Source organism: Pocillopora damicornis, chromosome 5, assembly GCF_964200805.1.
Source record: "Pocillopora damicornis chromosome 5, jaPocDami1.2, whole genome shotgun sequence".
Taxonomy (NCBI): Eukaryota; Metazoa; Cnidaria; class Anthozoa; order Scleractinia; family Pocilloporidae; genus Pocillopora; species Pocillopora damicornis.
In genome coordinates, this window is record NC_142674.1 from 19398130 (window position 1) to 19416197 (window position 18068).

An 18068-nucleotide genomic window follows, 5' to 3' on the forward strand; every position below is an offset into this window, starting at 1 on the left:
AAAATAAAACGCGTTTACTTACAATCTTACAGCCCCGGGGTGGTGGGGTGAGGTTTCTTGGGGTTGTTGTTGCGCTTGCAATTAAGGAGTTTGAGCAGAGGCGTCCCAAGCTCACATCTCGAGAAAGACGAAAGATTAATCCTCAGACACGTATGTATTTATTCATGAAAGCGTCACGCGTTGTGTTACGCGGTGTTTGGTTACGCGAGGAACTGTTGACTTAATACGTTAAACGGAATAGTTTGGGAAGCGAAATATGGTTGATTTACAACACCAAATATTCCGAAATGTGAAAATTTCACACTCCTTGTGTGTCCGTTGGGGTTTCTGGTGATTTCTGCCGTGAGACGGCTAGGAAATGCGCAAAGTTTTAAAACATACATGCTTTGCCTTTGAGCTTTTTGCCATGAACCCTACCCCGGCTAGGCGGGTTACTCCACTTTGAGACATTTACATGGCAAATTGTAACCCCCGCTGACAGGGCTGCCCTACCTGGCAGACCGGGCGACCCGCCTAAGTGGGTCTCCAACCTATCATGTAAACGTGATCAAGATAAAATAAGAAATTATATGGACAGGCGGGTTACCTCACCTACCTGGGGTTCCTCACCTCCATATAAACAGGCCCTGAAGGATTGGGCGCTCATTCGGAGGTGGGCGCTTATTCGAGGAATTTGCAATTTGAGTTAGCGGTCAATCAACCCAATGATTCACGCTGCAATAGTTTGCAAGTTTACATTCAGTTACCTCGACATATAAAGAGGGAATTCTAGTAACTCCTCAGTTCCCTGTGCGACTCTCAATCGAAAGGCGCTCAGCGTGTCCAGAATGAGCTACAAGACGCTGTTTTTCTTTGTTTCAGTTTCTTCACCACTGGCTATGCTACCCGCTGGCCTAGGTTCACCGACTGTACGCTTACAGAGTACCTCTGCGATACGCGTAAGTGCATGACACAATTCATCAAAAACGTTCAAAATGACACCGAAGGAGATTGTGGGTAAGTTTGTTTGACTTCAGGTGAAACGCGAAAGCTTTCCCTGCTTCTTTTTCAAGAGGAACTAAAAAGTCTATGAAATTTACCGGGTGTTGGTTATTGTTCTGGTGTTAATTTTTTTACCGCGAGTTGATGATGGCACTTCAAGTCGTCCAGTCTTTAACTGGAGCACTACAGAGGTGCTAGCTTGAAAAGACGAAGGAGAATTTCAGCCCAATAATTTCCTGATTGCGTTAAAGTACTGCAGTTGCTCTCTCGTAACTGACTTTTACTTTTATGCCCTGATCTTTTGCGTGAATTTTGAGAATGATTGATATTGATACAGTTGTCTTCCCTGGGAAGCTCTATGTTTTCGTTTTGCCTCAAACACGCGCGAGAGGTAGCTTTTCTCCTTACTTATTGCTCCAAACAGGCGGAAAACAACCTTCAGATTATGTTTTCGTCAAGAGAGAAAAAACTGAAATTTGATAAAAATCACCGGAAACGATGAGAGCATAATTGTGAAGATAACTATTGTTTTTGTGATTACCTCGCATCAAATAAGACATTGCGTGACCCCAAGAAACTTGTGGTTGGCGGCTTTTAGCAGTATTAGCTCTGCTTCTTTTCAATGAAGGGATCAGTGACAAACAGAGCAGAATCTTGAAATATTTCTCCCTCAGGGAAAGAAAAGGAAAAAAACCTAGCTGAATGTGATGGCTCGAGAAAATTCCACAACACCCTTTTGACATTGGGTACCTTTGTCATAGATCACTATGGAAAATATCGTAATTCTCTTGCAGATTTGGGTGGTGTCTCATGAAAGCTAGCTTGTAGAACAGGCGTAATTTTGGCGAGCGAGTGCTCAGTAGTTTCTTAACCAAAGTATGGCCGCCATCTTTGATTTTAATGGAAGCGGAAGACTGGGGAAAGAAACAAATTTGTATCAAGGGGGCGGTCGACAGTCCAAAACAAGGAGAAGGGTGGGGCTGAGGGAGCAAAGATCTCTTCGCCTTCCCCCCACCTCCTACCCCCACCGTCCACTCTAATTCCAAATCAGTGAACTCCAAATAGCTAAAGCTTGAGCAATTCTAGGCCTAAAACAAGTGTTTCCATCTTTTCCACTGCAGAATTCAGTACAACAAAACCCTAGCTTGCATTATTACATCGAACAAGATTTGTGGCAGAGTGTATTCTAGCGACTTATCCAACATGACGTTGGATGATTCGTTACGTGCAGGCATCAGAGAGGACCAAATGTGTAAAGAGGCCTTTCTGGGTGAATTTCTCGTTCCCAGGCATATAAGCACTCTGAACGGGTACTGCTCAAGTGTGTTTGTCAACAACACAGAAGCGTGTTTGAAAACTTTCCATGACAAGTTTATGGCTAACAGATCGGACACCACTCTTTGCGAGTAAGTTATAATTTTTTATCGGGTATTTTAATGTTAATAAGAAATGCAATTGTCTCGTCTTTACATGAGAGACAGATTAATATTTATCGCAGGGGGGGGGTTAGGATGATTTTGGTTGTGCCACAATAAGATTTACGAGATCTCCCCCCTGATGCTCTGTAGTATTCTAATGATCCTTCCTAATTGGTAGTCAAATTTTTAAGCCTCCCCTCCCCCCTTCATTCCCCCTAAAAGGCACGTGATCCTCCAAAAATCCATCGAACCCCACCCCTCCCCTGATAAGAAGAGATTGGTCCCTCATTAAAGAAAAGGTGCATCCTGATCATGATCATGATAGACTGACAACGGTCGAGAGTGGACCAATTTTTAAGTCAAATTTTTCGAGTATACAATTCCCCTGACGTGTTTCGTCTGAGGGAAAGAAAATTGTTGCTTGTTCTTATTGTTGAGTGATTTAAATTCTGTGCAATTTTCAGCATTTTTTAAATTTCATGTTTTCTTTTCCTGATTTCAACAGGGAACATGCTGAAGCAAAAAGGTGTTGGATGGAAACCATTATGTCCGACTGCAAATTTCCTACTGATATCTTTGAGGTGATAAAATTTGATCTGGTCGACTACAATCCTTTCTGCGCCAACAATCGGGATCCTGGGGCGACCGGAAATGATGAGTGCCATGGCGTGAGGGATATAAAGGACGACGTCAGTGCAGCCGCTGTTATAAAGATTAATACATCGCTGGCTCTGCTTCTTCCTCTTGTGTCATTTTTGTTCGTACTTAAGGTTTAAGAGAATCAAAGAAACACTCTCGGGTGATCTCCAGATTTTTTATCTCTCATCCGTAGCCTTGATACCGTGATCCAGTCTGTGCTTGTGTAAACGATATTTTTATAGTTTTTTTAAAATTTTTTAAAATTTTTTTTTTATAAAAAACTCTCTTGGTGACGTACTTTCGGGCTATTAGAACCAAGTTGTCACATATCAATTCTAAACAATCACATTAGCCAGTGAGTTTTAAAACCGTAATACTTTTTCGATGAAGCCAGTAAAAAAATAAAAGTTAATTGGTAAATCAACAGGATACGTGAGATCAAATAAGCTTTGACTTCGAAAAGTCTCGAGTTTTCATTATCCCAACTGTTTTTCCTTTTATGGTGATCTATTGACGTTTAGATTCTTTCGTGCATATTCTACATGAAAGTGTTTTTTGATGTTTCTTTTGATACCGGCGAAAGGAGGTTTCCCTTGTGCATGCCCAATGTTTGGGACCGCCGTGTCCCAATATATATGAAGTAACGACATTGAAAGGGATTCTTTTTCGTGAAATTTTAACATATTCATGTTTGTGTGCACGTTTCATCTTCAAAACGAGAAAGCATTTAACTGCATATTCCACTTTATCAGACAAGGAGCAACTGGCAGATGTCAACAACGAGGTTGTTTATGGCTTAAAGACTAAAGACTAAAGTCCAATTTACCCTTACAATATCACTGCTGTATCCCATATTAACTCATTTTGGTATAGAAAAAAAAGTGACAAGTGATGACAACCTTTTTTTTTTAATTTTTTTTTGTTAACAGTATTTACATTAGTGAGTAGTGCTCTATCTCATTTAAACCATGAGAATAAAGGAGATGATAGACAAAGCTCTTGATTTTCAAGCAAATTCTCCTCGTCAATATAATGAGAAATGTGTGAATAATTGTATGGAGAATATTCATATTGATGTTAGGGTGTAAAGGGTTGAGTAATTCTTTCCTAGGAACGATTTTTTTTTTAAATGGAATCAATATGATATGGAATGAATGTAGAAAAAGAACCTTGTCGCCCATTCCTGTAAAAAATAAATGAATAATTAACAATAATCAATGAAAATCAATAAATGATAAACGTCTTTTGCTTCGACTGGAAAATGGAAATTTAAGTCAAAGAAAGATAATGCTGCAGTAGTTGTTTTTTAAATTCTGTCCGGTGGGCGGGGTGGGACACGAGGTCTCTTTTTGTCTTTCTTCGTTCAAGAATTTTTCTGTGAAGAAAAAAAACAATTGATCTGTATTGATCGCTTGTCATAATTCCTTCGATCTCGTAGCTACAGGCTCCAGGCGTTTATTTCTTAAGAGTACACAGATCCGGAATTTTCGGCTCATTATTGTTTTCCGGACAGTGGTCGTAGTCGGTACGTGGGTTTGTTCGTCTTTATCGAAGATTGTGTTTCGTCTGGGCAAGGTCCGACTAATCTTATTTCAGTCGCAGTCGGGTATATTCAAAATAAAATGGGGATGAGTTCCTGTGTTTCTTTGAATGGAAATTCGGCGAGGGACAATCGTCTTTGTCGATCAGGGCCATAAACAGTTTGGTCTATACCATGTCGTAAACGGTCACAGTCCAATTTTTTAAAACTTAGGCTAGCCCCACATTTTAGTTCCGCATTTTTGTCTCGGTATCCATGGCCTTTGAGACCTAGTTCACCTGATAAAGCACAGGAAGAGCTTTGCGTCGACAGCAGTTTGAATGGCGTTGGTTGAAATGCGTGGGAGAAGTCAAGCTGTGATTGCTTATTCGGAACGGTTGTGAACACACAAGCTATCAATATCGCGTTAATTTGAGGTAAACATGCTTTTTTTTTTTTTGGAAAGAATAAAAACATTATGGTAAAGATCGATCTTTGTGTATCACATTCATTAAAACATTGAGTGTGCGTAGGGCACGCCGTTAGGTTTCTTCGGGCTGCAATCGTGATTATTTCTTGAGTTTGATCGATTAGTAGGACTGCATCGCGAATCGACGTGCTTTGATCTCGCTGCTTACTCGTGGTCGTACTTAAAGTCGGGTTAGCCGTCGGGGTTTTTTCGGGATGCAATCGTAATAAGTCGTCGCACTGGAATTTTGGTACGAAGTCGGACTTATTCGGAATGTAATCGTTCGGAAGTGGTAGGTATGTCCTGATTTTACTGACGACAGATACCAGAAGTGTCGGCTCATCTTTGAAGGAGGCCTCAATTCTTCTTCCCTCTTCGCTCGACGTTTATGGAGGAGCTCGTGGCAGTTCGGATGCGATCGTTCTTTGCCGTAGTTTTCCTTCTTGGTAGGAAAATGAGTCCTTTAATTAACTTGGCTCACTTCAGGTTAGCCGGAAAGATTTCGAGATTAATTCAGTGTTTGTAATGATTTTTTTTCTTTTCGGAAGAAATAAAAACATTACGGTAAAGCTCGATCTTTTTGTTTCACATTCATTAAAACAGACGTTCAGTGCGCGTGGTTTATTTCGAGTACAAGTTCGATGTTTTTGTGACTTGTTGTCCGGCCTCAGCTGTCATGGCATTATTGCTGCTGCCAGCTATCGATTTTCACAGTATTCCTTAAGGTCCTTTTTTTTATCGTTTCAGCTCTTGAGAACAGTCTATCGACTTTATGATAAAGGAATGCCGAGTAAGACGGTCTTATAGAAGCTAATTCAAGATGAGCTTTCGGTATTTAAATTCAAATTAATATTAACCCGGACTCTGAGGAAATTCCGGCATCTCAAATATGTCTGTTCGGCATGCAAACGTCTGAAGAAACGTCTGGGAAGACTCAGGTAAACAAAAATAAATGTTAGACCTTAATGATCTTTTTCTGTGGACAACCCGTCGCGAACAAGACTTCCCTTGGGTAAAAAAAGCGAGAGGTCGCCCTACAAATCAAGCAAAAGGTAACCGGCGGCTAAGGCTTGTCGGAGCGTGTTCCCTAGAATTCTTGCAGAACTACTGTCCTTCCAATACAAGACATTTCCTTTAACATTCATTTTGAAGTTACAGATGAGATTGAAATAAATATGTTATTTCATGGGTCGCTACCTTCCACGAGGTTATCTTTCAGACATCTCACCGGAAAAGGATAGAATTTGATAATTTTTTTGCGGACATCTCATCGTGCACAAGACTCTGCCCTTGTGTGAAAAAGCCGGAGGGCACCCTTAAAATCAAGCAAACAAACAACCGGTGGTTAAAGTTGGTTGAAGTGTTCCCTGAAATTCTTGCAGAACTACTTCTAATACGAGACATTTCCATTCATGAAGAAATTGCAGATGGAATTGAAGTAAATATGTAATTTCATCGGTCAATGCTCTCCGCGAGGTGTCTTTTAGACATGTCACCGGAAACGGATAGAATTTGATAACAAACCACTGCGAGCAAACGACATGATGACATGCCTGTCAAAAAATTAGATTTGTAATACTGTAATACAGAAACAAATTAGTCAATGATGTCTTTTTTGAAATGTTTCATTCTGTTTTGCCGCTCCTTTCGCATTACGAAATGGCCGCCACGAGAAAGCTGGCAAGAAAAGTATCGTTCCAATCCTCTCTCGGCCACGCCAGTTTGTTTTGGTTTTGTCTAGACCAATCATATCACAGGAAACGGTAAGACAAAACTGCCGCAATCAATATGAATTCTTGAATTTTGTCCATGACTCTGCCTGCTTTGATTTTTCTGCTCACTGTTAGTCGTGCCTAAGAATCGGGCACGCCGTCGGGTTTCTTCGGGCTGCAATCGTGATTATTTCTTGAGTTTGATCGATTAGTAGGACTGTATCGCGAATCGGCGTGCTTTGATCTCGCTGCTTACTCGTGGTCGTGCTTAAGGATCGGTTTAGCCGCCGGGGTTTTTTCGGGATGCAATCGTAATATGTCGTCGCACTGGAAGTCGGACTAATTCGGAATGTAATCGTTCGGAAGTGGTAGGTATGTCCTGATTTTGCTGACGACTGATACCAAAAGTGTCGGCTCATCTTTGAAGGAGGCCTCAATTCTTCTTCCCTCTTCGCTCGACGTTTATGGAGGAGCTCGTGGCAATTCGGATGCGATCGTTCTTCGCCGTAGTTTTCCTTCTCGGTAAGAAAATGAGTCCTTTAATTAACTTGGCTCACTTCAGGTTAGCCGGAAAGATTTCGAGATTAATTAAGTGTTTGTAATTCTTGACAGATGGTGGCAAAATGTTTTTAGTTTTGATGTCTATATTTTCAATTTCTCTGCATGACTACGCGAAACTGTAAATTCATGATGGAAGGTAGCCATTTTGCTACTGAAACAGTGGCTCTTTTAGAAAGCACTGTCTATAAGCAATCTTTGGTATTCCTTATTTATGCCAAATCATTTTAGGGACGAGTTATGTCATCCTGTTGTTTGCTTATCTAAGCATAGAATATTGCGACTTCATACCATAAATCGTGAAAATACGAATATGAAATTTATCAAGTCTTGGCCAAAATTTGCTCATTGAAATGCATCCAAAACTACCTGCATGAATTATCCATAAATCTCCTTTTGGTATATACAGTTAAGGTTTTTCAGTCTCTAGATTTCAGAGAATAGAAAGAATTTTGAAAGCTTGCTAACTATGAAGATAATTATATTAATCTGGAGACAAAATATGTTAAATATAGGAGAAGCAGTCAAGGTCTAGGTGGGAGTTAAAATTCTATTTTTGCTGTTATGAAAAAATACTTCTTTTGTCTTGTGGCGCGTAAGTTAAGAGCTTAAATCTAAATTTTGGCGGATGGAGATTTAGAGGATTGCTCTGCACTCAGCCTTTTTAAAGCAATCTCAAAATAAATTTCAAGTTTCTTTCGCGTAAATGAACTTGGCGCGAGTCCAATTTTTAATGAAAATAAGGTTATATTGTTTCAGAAGGAGTGATTTATATACAACTTCGCTTCGAGATGTAATTACGATTTTACTCTGATAAACTCTTCATATAGCTTTAAATGTCTAGTCTTCATTTTTTTCTTGCTTGTAAGTAGTTGCAAAATTAATTAGTACTTTCTTAAGACCTACTGTAAATTTAGAAGGGGAATCGACGGTGCGCTTTGAATCCTCAATGATTTGATAAATATCGAGTTTGGCTTTAAGGCTGGCGGAGGAAAATTCCATAGTGGCTAAGAAGCGAGAAAGTTCCAAGAGAAATCTTTTTCTGAGTGTAAGAGAAAGTGGTTTGTGGGTTTACACACGAGTATGGTGGTTTGAAATTCACACTGTTATAATTCATCAGCTGTCTACTGCGGTCTGGCACTAGTTCAACCAAAATATTAAACATTAAAACGGAAAAGAAGCAAAATATGCCAAATAAACAAGGAGCTTTCATTTAGTTAAATTTAAAATTGCAGTTCTCAATTTTCTTAGGAAAGGTTGTTTAGTTATCAGATCTACTGAGAAAATATCTATAAATGCACAATTTTGTACCATTGCAATATTCATTAGGATTAGCTTGTGATTTCTCGCAATTAATTAATAAAAATGTGATTGACGCAAGTTAGAAACTTATTGAGATCAAGGATTGTAATGCCGGGTTTCAATGTTTTTTCCTTTTTTACCGAAGCCGACGTGCAGTGAAGATGTTTCGTCTATTTCTTGTAAATCTGATTTGTAATTTTACGACTTACAAATATTTTCTGAACTCTCTAAAGTCTAGCTACTTCAACTTGCCACATTTGACTCGAGAGCAAAGCTAAAAATAAAAATATTGCAGATGCCTTTCAGTCATATGACATGGAACAATTTCGTTTCCTTTTAACGAAGTCACGTCGAAAGAAGCCACTTCAAAAGTTCATTTCATACAGGGTTTGGGTCACCAAAAGGTTTCATCTTATAGTTCACTTATCAAAGGTTTTCGCTAAGTACTTGTAATAAGTATAAAACACAACGGGTGATATTGCTTTTAGCTCCCGCTAATTAATTGACAGGCTCAGATATGATAAGCAAGTAGTACTGCACCATAAGACCTTCCCTGATTGTGCTTTTACAAGGCTGGAAAGTTGCTCACTGGGAGACCGAAAAAGTTCCAAAAAAATTGGTAAAAATCCAAAAAGTTGCCACCTAAATTTCAAAAGTTGTTACCTAAATTTCATTATACTTTCATATGAACGTCAGTTAAAAGTCCGTTTTTCGTTATTCACAATAACTGCGAACATCGTTCAAGAAAAATAGCTTGAAACTTAGAGTTGCTCGCAAATATGGGCTAATTTTTAAGGATATCTAACTTTCACCGAACAAAACATATGGTTCATGTCTTGCTGAACGTCAATTTAGCCAATTATCCGTTATCATATTAGATAACGATTGCAATAGGCCTTCAAAACGTTGTCAGTTACAGGCTACGTGTTTGAAAGGTTGATCAAAATTCATGAAACTCTCATAAACTTTAATTTTTGTAGGAGATCGTTGACTTTTCGTGCTTAATATGGACTCCAAACTTATATTTTGCTCAAAAATTGCACAGAAAGGCAAAAATTTCAAGGTTGCAAGAACCGCAAAAAGTTGCTCCAAACGCCAAATGTTGCTCAAAAGTTGCCTAGCACAATAGCGACAGGTCTATACACCATACACCATTTACCTCCGAGGTGCTAGAGAGATAAATTCGCGCTTCAACCATATCTTCACCTAAAATAAACCAATTTCAAGAAGTAGGAGGAAAAATCAGGTGCCCGCCTGATACCAGATGATATCGAATATGGGGTCAGATAAATACACGTTTTTACTTCTAACCTGTATGATTTCATTTAGTTTTCCTGAGTGGAAACGAGGCTACCCTGTCCAATTCATATGTTGGCGATTGTAGATTTCTGGAACTCTTCTGTGACATGCGCAAATGCGTCACGATGTTCATCAAAGAACTGCAGAACGATTCCGTGGGAGATTGTGGGTAAGTTACAACCTGTCTCATCTCCATTGTTCCAGTTTATTTATTTTTTGTTTTATTTTTTGAGTTGCCCTAACCCGTTATGAGCCGAGAATAAACCGTTGAGATTGCAAAACTAATTTTCGTCTGATTTCCGATGTAGTTTAGGGGGAGTATAAAATTAAAGAATGTCCGCAACTGTTTCAATTTTAACTCGGCTTTCTTTCAATAAGCAAGACGGGGTTGCCTACATTATAATGCAGCGGACTCCTACTTCTTTGCCAAAACATTTTACTGTCACACGCAGGGAAATAAATGGGTACCGGTAACCTGAAAACACGACAAAATGCCACGGAATGAGGAGGAGAGGGGAGCGGTTGGAAAGGCATGTCACCCGAGGTGAAGTGCTGTTCTCCTAGTCGCCTTGTGCTATGAAATCGGGAGTTATCCCACGGGTTATCCCTGGGGCAACCCTCTGGCTTTACGGCTTACTGTTACAGTTTTAGTCATTTTACGGCTAACGTTTTCGAATTCGTTCCTTTGCGGTTACCAGAAAAAAATTTCTATGGTTAACTTTTCTTTTACTATCATCGGTTAGAATTTGTCAATTTTCATGCTTAACGGAAACCTGTTTTCCTGCTCCTGGACTGACTTTATAATTTTACGTACCGTCCTTTTTATTTCCATCGTTAGGGCCAAGGTAAACAAAACTATCAATTGTATACGAAGGACATACAACATCTGCTTTGGAACAGATTATGCACGTCACTTTGAGAGTGTTCGAGTACAATTCACAGAAACTTCCATGTGCCATGAGGGGGCATTGGGATTACCTACTTCACACTCGTTGGAAGTTTTGGCCGCTCATTGCCCCGAATCGTTCAGTACTAATCTAAACAACTGTTTAAAGTCCTTTCAAGGGACTTTTGCCAGAGACAAGACTGATCCAGATCTTTGCAAGTAAGTCGATATGAAGCATTTGAACAAAATTTTGTGCTTGGGTGGGGGGGGGGGGGATTGCATTGAAACGAACCAATCTCCAATGTCCGGAGGTTTGCCCCGGCGGGGATGTTGCAGCTTCGAACTGATTAACGCATCAATGTTACCTAACGTTCCATCGAATTTCAACAGGGAACATGCTAAGGCCACAGAGTGTGTGAGAAAGCTCTTTGCTTCAACCTGCCCCAAGTTACCAACATCATACCGAGAATTGAATGATCTGACTTTCATCAAAAACAATTACAATCCTTACTGCGACAACAATCATGACCCTGGAGCTTCCAAGATTCCGGATCAATGCAACGGAGTGCGTGAACTTGACAACCCCTGGACAAAGCTGCTGAAAAACAACTCAACAAGCAACATCAATAACAACTCCAAGAGTGCGCATAATATCACAAGTAATACAATCACCACTCCTACAGATGACATTCGTAGAGAATTCGTGAGTTGTTCACCGAAGCATATCAACGCCGCTACAGGCACTAGTATAAATACGTTTCAAGCTTTCTTCTTTCCTTGCGTGATTCTGCAGTTGTTTTATACGGTTTGATTCAATGAAGTAAACTTTCTTGAAACCTTCGGAAGATCATACACGTCCAATCCACACAAACAGATTCCGATGGTAGAATGTGTTTATCTAACGGGATAGGCTAAATTATATTCGCAACACCTTCCAGACGAGGTAATTAGTAATATTACCGGAACTCGTGGCGCGTAGAGTACCGGAAGTCAGACAATCAACAGCGAGGGTAAAATGTTGTCCTCATTTTAGCAGTATAAATAACATTTGTTTCATGTCATTTTCGTGTCACACCTTGCACACCTAAGAGTTCTCGAGGACTCAATTACTCGAGCAACCAAACAAGGAATTGGAAGATCGGTCGATTGAATCCTAACCGAGGACCTAGAATTGTTTTTATTCTCTGAGCGCTCATAACAGATAAGCATCTTTTCTTACGCTTCGATTGCTTGTCCTTCCACAAATTTTATTCACGATGGTAACTCTTTCACTCCATTATTTACCCATAAGACAACGTAACTAAAATACGCTTATAACCAAAAAATAGATTATATGCTCGAAATATCACGAGAGAACTGGCGCCGAGTAGTAAATGAAATAAGGTGAGGGGGAGGGGGGGGAATTATCGCAAGAGCCTCTCCCTTCCCCTGAGGAGCGCTTCGCGGTTACTACGCTTGTAATGAGACATAGTATTCCAACTCATTTTAATGCAAGGCTGTATAAAGTTAACATGCACCGCAGCTTACACAACAACGTACACACATATTGTAAATTAATTAAAGTGATTAGCTGCAAAAAAAGCTTATGAACTGTTACCTCATTAGAAAAGTGTGCAGGTTCTCCATGTTTTATGGGTCAGTAGTCACTATTTAGAGTTTGTGAAAATCTTTTAAAGCTTAAAACTATTTGAATTAGCTGACAAGTTTAATCTGAGTGCTAGTTATTGATATCCTATCAAGTAATGATCCTTAGAGCAAATAAACACATCTTGTCGCCCGACTGCGTATCTTTCTCAGTTCAATTACTCAGTTGTTCAGTTGGCGGTAGGTTCACATCGACCTTTATTTTATCAAGTTTGATTTTAAGTCTTCAACCTTTTTGAGGTATTGTCCACAGAACCTCATACACTGTTTGGAAGTGTCAAGCCTTTTTCATTTCATTGTTAGTTTTGGGGTTTTTCAGTTAAAAGACTTTCAAAATTTACACTTTCATTACTAATAACCGGACTTCTATAGGGGATGAACATGTCCCGGCTGGAGGGGAGTTGTATGATTCGTTGAATTTACTTAAAATCTATAGCGCCGCTGACAATATACCTAGGGTAGAGTTTCCCGCGCCATGTGCGTTGCTTGGGAGTCGTTGGCATTTTTTTTGGCGTCTTTTTGCCAAGTTTAGGTTTTTGCTGAGGTTTTTGAGGTTATCCTGTGAAGCAATAACTTCGAATCGTCGCCGGGCAGATTCTCGTATGTAAATCGTTGTTTATAAGAATGTAAGGAAGCTGGACGCATACAAGTTGTTGTGTCGTACTTATTTTCGCCAAGCTTAGCTGGCCCCTCAAGGAGTGTTGGTTCTTCTCAGCCTCCACCACTCGCTGATAAAAAAGGGAAAAGTAGTAAAAATGATGCCCGGTCAAAGTGCGCGAGAAAAAAAACACAAATCCAGAATACTGCAGACTACGAGCAATCCTTCCTCGTAGTCCATCGCGCAATTAAAAAAATATGAATGAAGAAAAATTTGATTTTAGTGTACCACTTACTCACAGAATTCTGGTCGATAGCCAATCATATATTTTTTTTGCCTTCTGAGCGGAGCGCAGAAATCAAACTCTCTGGCTTAGCCTGTAGTCACTTCTTTTCATGAGCCTTTCTTTCAGAGTTCCGCGCGGCGTGCTGACATATTTTTTTTTCCTTTTCACTGTTTTTTCTTTGACAGCTCGTAATGCTTAAGAATCTAAAACAAGTCAAAACAAAATGTTAAACTACTTGTCATGTTGCCTGAGGCATAGCAATTAGAGGGTAATCATATAATTTTTGGGCGTTCTTAAAATGAAATGCATTTTTCGGATTTTTGTCGACAATACAGTCAAATCATTCATCGGGACTTATAGCGCGCTATCCAATTTGCTCGATCTATTCCGTTCCAGTTTCTCTGCGTTTCAAGGTGAAAATTAATCCGGAGAAATTGCCCTCTTAAATGGGAATTCCACTTAATATTTTCCCCTTTGTAATTATTATTGTCACTGTAAAAGTTTTCTTAACCTACCTTATTATTATTCTTGTCAACAATTACGCCCCGCGAAAGTTTGATCGTAAACGCTCATGATGTTCCGAGGACCCACTTGAAAAGGTCAATAAACCGTGCACATGATATAATTGTGTTCTAAAGCTGTATGCCGACTTCTTTGCTACTCATGGAGCCAATAGACGATTACTTTGAGAGAATTTTAAAAGACCGGTCCTTATGCATCATGTGCGAAAAGTGAAGTACTGATCGGAAAAAAAAACTGAACAGGGTTTGGGAAAAATTTGCACCTCATTTGAGCTGAAGGAACTATGGTCTTTGCAATGCACGCACAGACCGCTTAAGTTAGAAATCAATTTTGCATACCATAACAGAAACTAGATCTGTTAACAAGAAGACTTGAGAACGAGGCAGGGGGGAGGCTTAAGTCGCGTGTAGGGGAGGGCTAAGGTAGTCTTGTGTGACAACATAACGCCGTGAATTTCACTCTATGATTTCAAGATTTTAATTCAAGAAAAGATTTGGAAGCCAACTTCAGATTTTTCAAGCCGGGCACGTCTAACTTAAGACTTTTCAATTGAGCGTAACATTCCTTGGGCCTTCTGTGTCACGCTCCGCTGTTATGCTAGTTACCCGATAGTTTAAAGCAACAGCATTAGAAGTTTTATTCGCAGTAAATACTTTATAGCGGTTGAATTTTTCTTTTGTTTTCTTCTTTTTTCTTGCGAAACGTAATACCAAAACACCTATTCTTTCGCTTATTTTATCAGAATGCGTTAACATTCCCCTCTACCTCCCCGGTCCCCTCCCTAAGAAATTGCAGCATTGATTTTATCTCCCCCGGAAGATGTATCAAACACAAGATTGTTTCAATTAATTCTAGATCACGCGAACTTAAAGTGCGAGTTGATGAGATGCAAGGTCATTTTTTGGGGGACCGAAAACTGCAACAATTCAGTTTTGGACAAAAGAAACTAAGCAGTTTGCTTTGCTGATTTCCTAAGTGAAGCATCAATCGAGCTATCTTTCGCCAAACCGTTGAGAAAGATATACTTCAGTAGCATCTGGGGATTATTTTGAGCAAAGATGAACATCTGCAGCATTAGTGACGTTTTTCTGAGATACGACGGAAGACAATAGTTCAGCCTGTCAGATCAAAACTTGGGGGCTGTGGAAGAAATTCTACAGCTTCGCTCGCGTTCATTCGTGATCGAGTCTTCGATTGCGCACTTTTTACAAGTTTCTACTTGGCCTGTTAGGCCAAAATATACTTATGGTTCCAACCATGAAAGAGAGCACAAGTTTCAGCGTACAAGAATATACCAGTGCAGCATGTGTTTTGATAAATGGATCGACATTTTCCGAGAACCCGACAACGGACGTTTTGGTCGGCGAATCACCAGAATTCAAAACTTCCAAGTTATTTTTGTATTTCATCATTTTAGCGTTCAGTTCACTTGGCAATGGACTAGTCTTTTGTTTAATTTCCTGCAATCGCCGGCTTCGTCAAGCTTCGTCGAACAGGTTGTTGTTAAATCTGAGTGCTTGCGATTTTCTAACGCCATTATTGAGCATCCCGTTCGATTTAGCTCTGGAGGAACGCAGTTACGTGTGGCCTTACGGCGCGATAATGTGTCGAATGTTGTGGCCAGCAACGACATTTACAGCTACAGCCTCTGCCTTAACCTTGGCGGGCATTTCTTTAGACAGGTTAGTATAGAACGAGTTTTAAAATGAACCTTATAATTTACATGATTAGAGATACAGCGACGATTGTTTCACAAAAAGTTACCGTAGCAATTCTAGATAATTGGAGTTTGGTCCTTCGCTGATGGAAATTCTTAATCAAGGCCAACGGAATTATTTATCACCAAATTTATTCCAAAAATTCAGATACTGTCAATTAATTAACTAACAGGAATTTATTCAAATGAAACCAGTGAGGAGGGAAGACACTTCTTTTTTTATTTCTTATTTTTTTTCGCGCATGGGGTCCTTTTAATTAGTTATTTACATTTCAGCACAGTTCATTTGGCAGGGTCAGATAAATTATGCTCGAAAATTTGAACATTCTGCTTTTAAGCGTCACCCCATGAAAACAAGGCATTGTGCCAAAAATTATGTTCAAAATGTTTCATGATGCTAAATTTAATAATTCAAAATTATGGCTTTTAGGAGTCCCTCAGAACAAAATATTTTAGTGGATCGAATTCCTGAAGCGCAGACAAGAGAAGCAGGCACATTTGTGACAGTAATCAGGCCACAGAATTTATCTTTTATTAGACTGTAATATGGAGCGAATTTTAAACAACTTTAGCAATTGCGCCGACATCATGCTCGATGCTCTGGCTATAGAATTATGCCCAAAATTATAAAAATGTAACCCTTGCAAATGGAAAGATATATGCGTTGTTTACCAAGCGTGAGGTCGAGATGATATTGGCGGAGTCTTTTTTTTTCCTTTTTTTTTTTGCATTTTTCGAGGTCCATAAAAACGCCCCCCAAATAAAAAACCTAAGATAATATCCAGCCATCTTGACCGAGCAAGCTTGCTCATTAAAAGATTAATCATATGGCAAAAACTGATTTCGCTTTGATAAGAATCAAGAATGACTTGTTTCTTTCGAGATCCGGGAAAGGAAACCAACTGGATCGTTTATGTTTTCTATGTTTGGACTGTGCTCTACCGCTTTAATGACTCCATCACCGACACTGTCCAAAAATTTCGAACTTTGTACGGGCGCTTCACGCAATTATTTTCCTAGCACGGGATCACAGCGGACAAGATAAGCTCATCTTTCCCGCTCGGGTAGCCAATCAGAGCACAGGATTCGCTTCGTAATGCCCGCGGCCACTGCAAGCTTTATAATAAGATTACTTAGTGAAGTTGTGAATGATTCAAGCTTCAGGAGTTTTATATGCATTTTCGTTTCTATTTATAACACTCCGACGGAAATGATACTGACTTATGTTAACTGCAATACCAAGACATGTGTTTACTTTTCAGATTCCGCCTTCTAATGCACCCCTTTACCCCGCGTCTTACGAAAAGACAGATAACCTTTCTCATCTCAAGCGTTCACATTCTGTCAGCGGTTGTAGTGGTACCCTATGTCATCGTCTTAAAACTTGAAGATCACAGTTGTGGGGAAGCATGGCCAAACTTCACCTCCAGACAAGTCTATACGGTAATCTTGTTCCTGGTACAGTACGCATTGCCTCTCAGCTTTATGACAGCCATGTACACATTGGCGTTGACGAAACTATATAATGTGACCAGTAACACGACTAAGATGCGCTCAAGGGGAGAAATACACCGAGATCGCGAGAGCAACAACAGCACAGAGAGAGGTAGGGGAGTGGTTCGGAAGATAAGCTCTCGCGTGGCTAAGAGCATGAGGCGTGGTTTCGAGGTGGAGTCGAATGTACGGGTGACAAAACTTTTCATCGTTATTGTTGCAATTTTCGCCGTCTTTATGCTGCCCAACCAGGTACTCTGGTTATGGTCAGATTTTGGCGGAGGACACACTCACCAGGATTTGAACTCAATTAAGATTATCTGTTGGCTTTTCACGTACACCAATTGTGTTTGCAATCCTGTTATTTTTATGATATTTTGTAAGGAATTTCGAGCAGAGTTAGCAAAGATTCCAAAGAAACTGTGTTCGAACGGTCCCAGACCCCAGCTCAGCCTATCGCGGTCGAGTGGGCCTCCAACCCAGTGTATTCCAATGATAGAATGCGTTTCCTCACCAAACCATTACCAGTCGCTAGACGATAAATGACTTGAAGGAAAACACACCATGATCGACGTGTAAAGCAGTTCGACTGTGAAATACGAATTGATGATATTAGCAAATTCTTAGATTCTTGAGATTTCAACATTGTGGTTTTAGACTGCATCAGTCTGACAAGTTGATGACAAAGTGAAAATTTCCCTCGTGGGTCTGTTGATAGTAGACTGGAAAAAGGTGGGAGAAAGTAAATCCCAGTAAACTACCGTTTTTTCAACAATCATCTAATTTAGAACATGTGAATAGTCACATAAAACTACTTCATGATACATCAAGGCCATTCTGGAAGATACATTATTTTCAAATAAACATAATAACAACGTAAAAGTGTGGACACAATGAAAATGGTCAGATTATTTCTTGCTTACGCCGCAAGAAACTAAAGCTTAAATCCATAACTTAAGTGAAATGAAGTTCTTTGTTAATACCCAATACCATGGTCAGAGCAGTCACACAGTTTCATGTAACA

The 18068-nt window shown here is 39.8% G+C and overlaps 3 protein-coding genes across 3 annotated transcripts; all 3 read left to right on the forward strand.

The window, feature by feature from the left end:
- The first annotated feature begins 644 nt into the window (after nucleotides 1–644).
- LOC113679423 (uncharacterized) lies at nucleotides 645–4036 on the forward strand. Its single transcript, XM_089207226.1, has 3 exons — nucleotides 645–996; nucleotides 2103–2387; nucleotides 2905–4036. The coding sequence occupies exons 1-3, from the start codon at nucleotides 947–949 to the stop codon at nucleotides 3173–3175; spliced, it is 606 nt and encodes a 201-aa protein (XP_089063352.1). The 5' UTR covers nucleotides 645–946; the 3' UTR covers nucleotides 3176–4036.
- Nucleotides 4037–6818: 2782 nt separating this feature from the next.
- On the forward strand, nucleotides 6819–12561 carry LOC113679424 (uncharacterized). Its single transcript, XM_089207228.1, has 4 exons — nucleotides 6819–7260; nucleotides 9928–10066; nucleotides 10736–11002; nucleotides 11174–12561. Exons 1-4 carry the CDS (start codon nucleotides 7203–7205, stop codon nucleotides 11592–11594), a joined length of 885 nt encoding a protein of 294 aa, XP_089063354.1. The 5' UTR covers nucleotides 6819–7202; the 3' UTR covers nucleotides 11595–12561.
- Nucleotides 12562–14659: 2098 nt separating this feature from the next.
- Nucleotides 14660–17926, forward strand: LOC113679427 (galanin receptor type 1). The gene is made up of 2 exons (XM_027196383.2): nucleotides 14660–15515; nucleotides 16813–17926. The coding sequence occupies exons 1-2, from the start codon at nucleotides 15079–15081 to the stop codon at nucleotides 17588–17590; spliced, it is 1215 nt and encodes a 404-aa protein (XP_027052184.2). The 5' UTR covers nucleotides 14660–15078; the 3' UTR covers nucleotides 17591–17926.
- Nucleotides 17927–18068: the final 142 nt, after the last annotated feature.

Coding starts and splice junctions, on each gene's coding strand:
- LOC113679423 (XM_089207226.1), top strand. CDS start 947: ATGACACAATTCATCAAAAACGTTCAAAATGACACCGAAGGAGATTGT. Junction 997..2,102: donor GACACCGAAGGAGATTGTGG/GTAAGTTTGTTT, acceptor TTTCCACTGCAG/AATTCAGTACAACAAAACCC. Junction 2,388..2,904: donor TCGGACACCACTCTTTGCGA/GTAAGTTATAAT, acceptor TGATTTCAACAG/GGAACATGCTGAAGCAAAAA.
- LOC113679427 (XM_027196383.2), top strand. CDS start 15,079: ATGGTTCCAACCATGAAAGAGAGCACAAGTTTCAGCGTACAAGAATAT. Junction 15,516..16,812: donor GCGGGCATTTCTTTAGACAG/GTTAGTATAGAA, acceptor TTTACTTTTCAG/ATTCCGCCTTCTAATGCACC.
- LOC113679424 (XM_089207228.1), top strand. CDS start 7,203: ATGGAGGAGCTCGTGGCAATTCGGATGCGATCGTTCTTCGCCGTAGTT. Junction 10,067..10,735: donor GATTCCGTGGGAGATTGTGG/GTAAGTTACAAC, acceptor TTCCATCGTTAG/GGCCAAGGTAAACAAAACTA. Junction 11,003..11,173: donor ACTGATCCAGATCTTTGCAA/GTAAGTCGATAT, acceptor GAATTTCAACAG/GGAACATGCTAAGGCCACAG.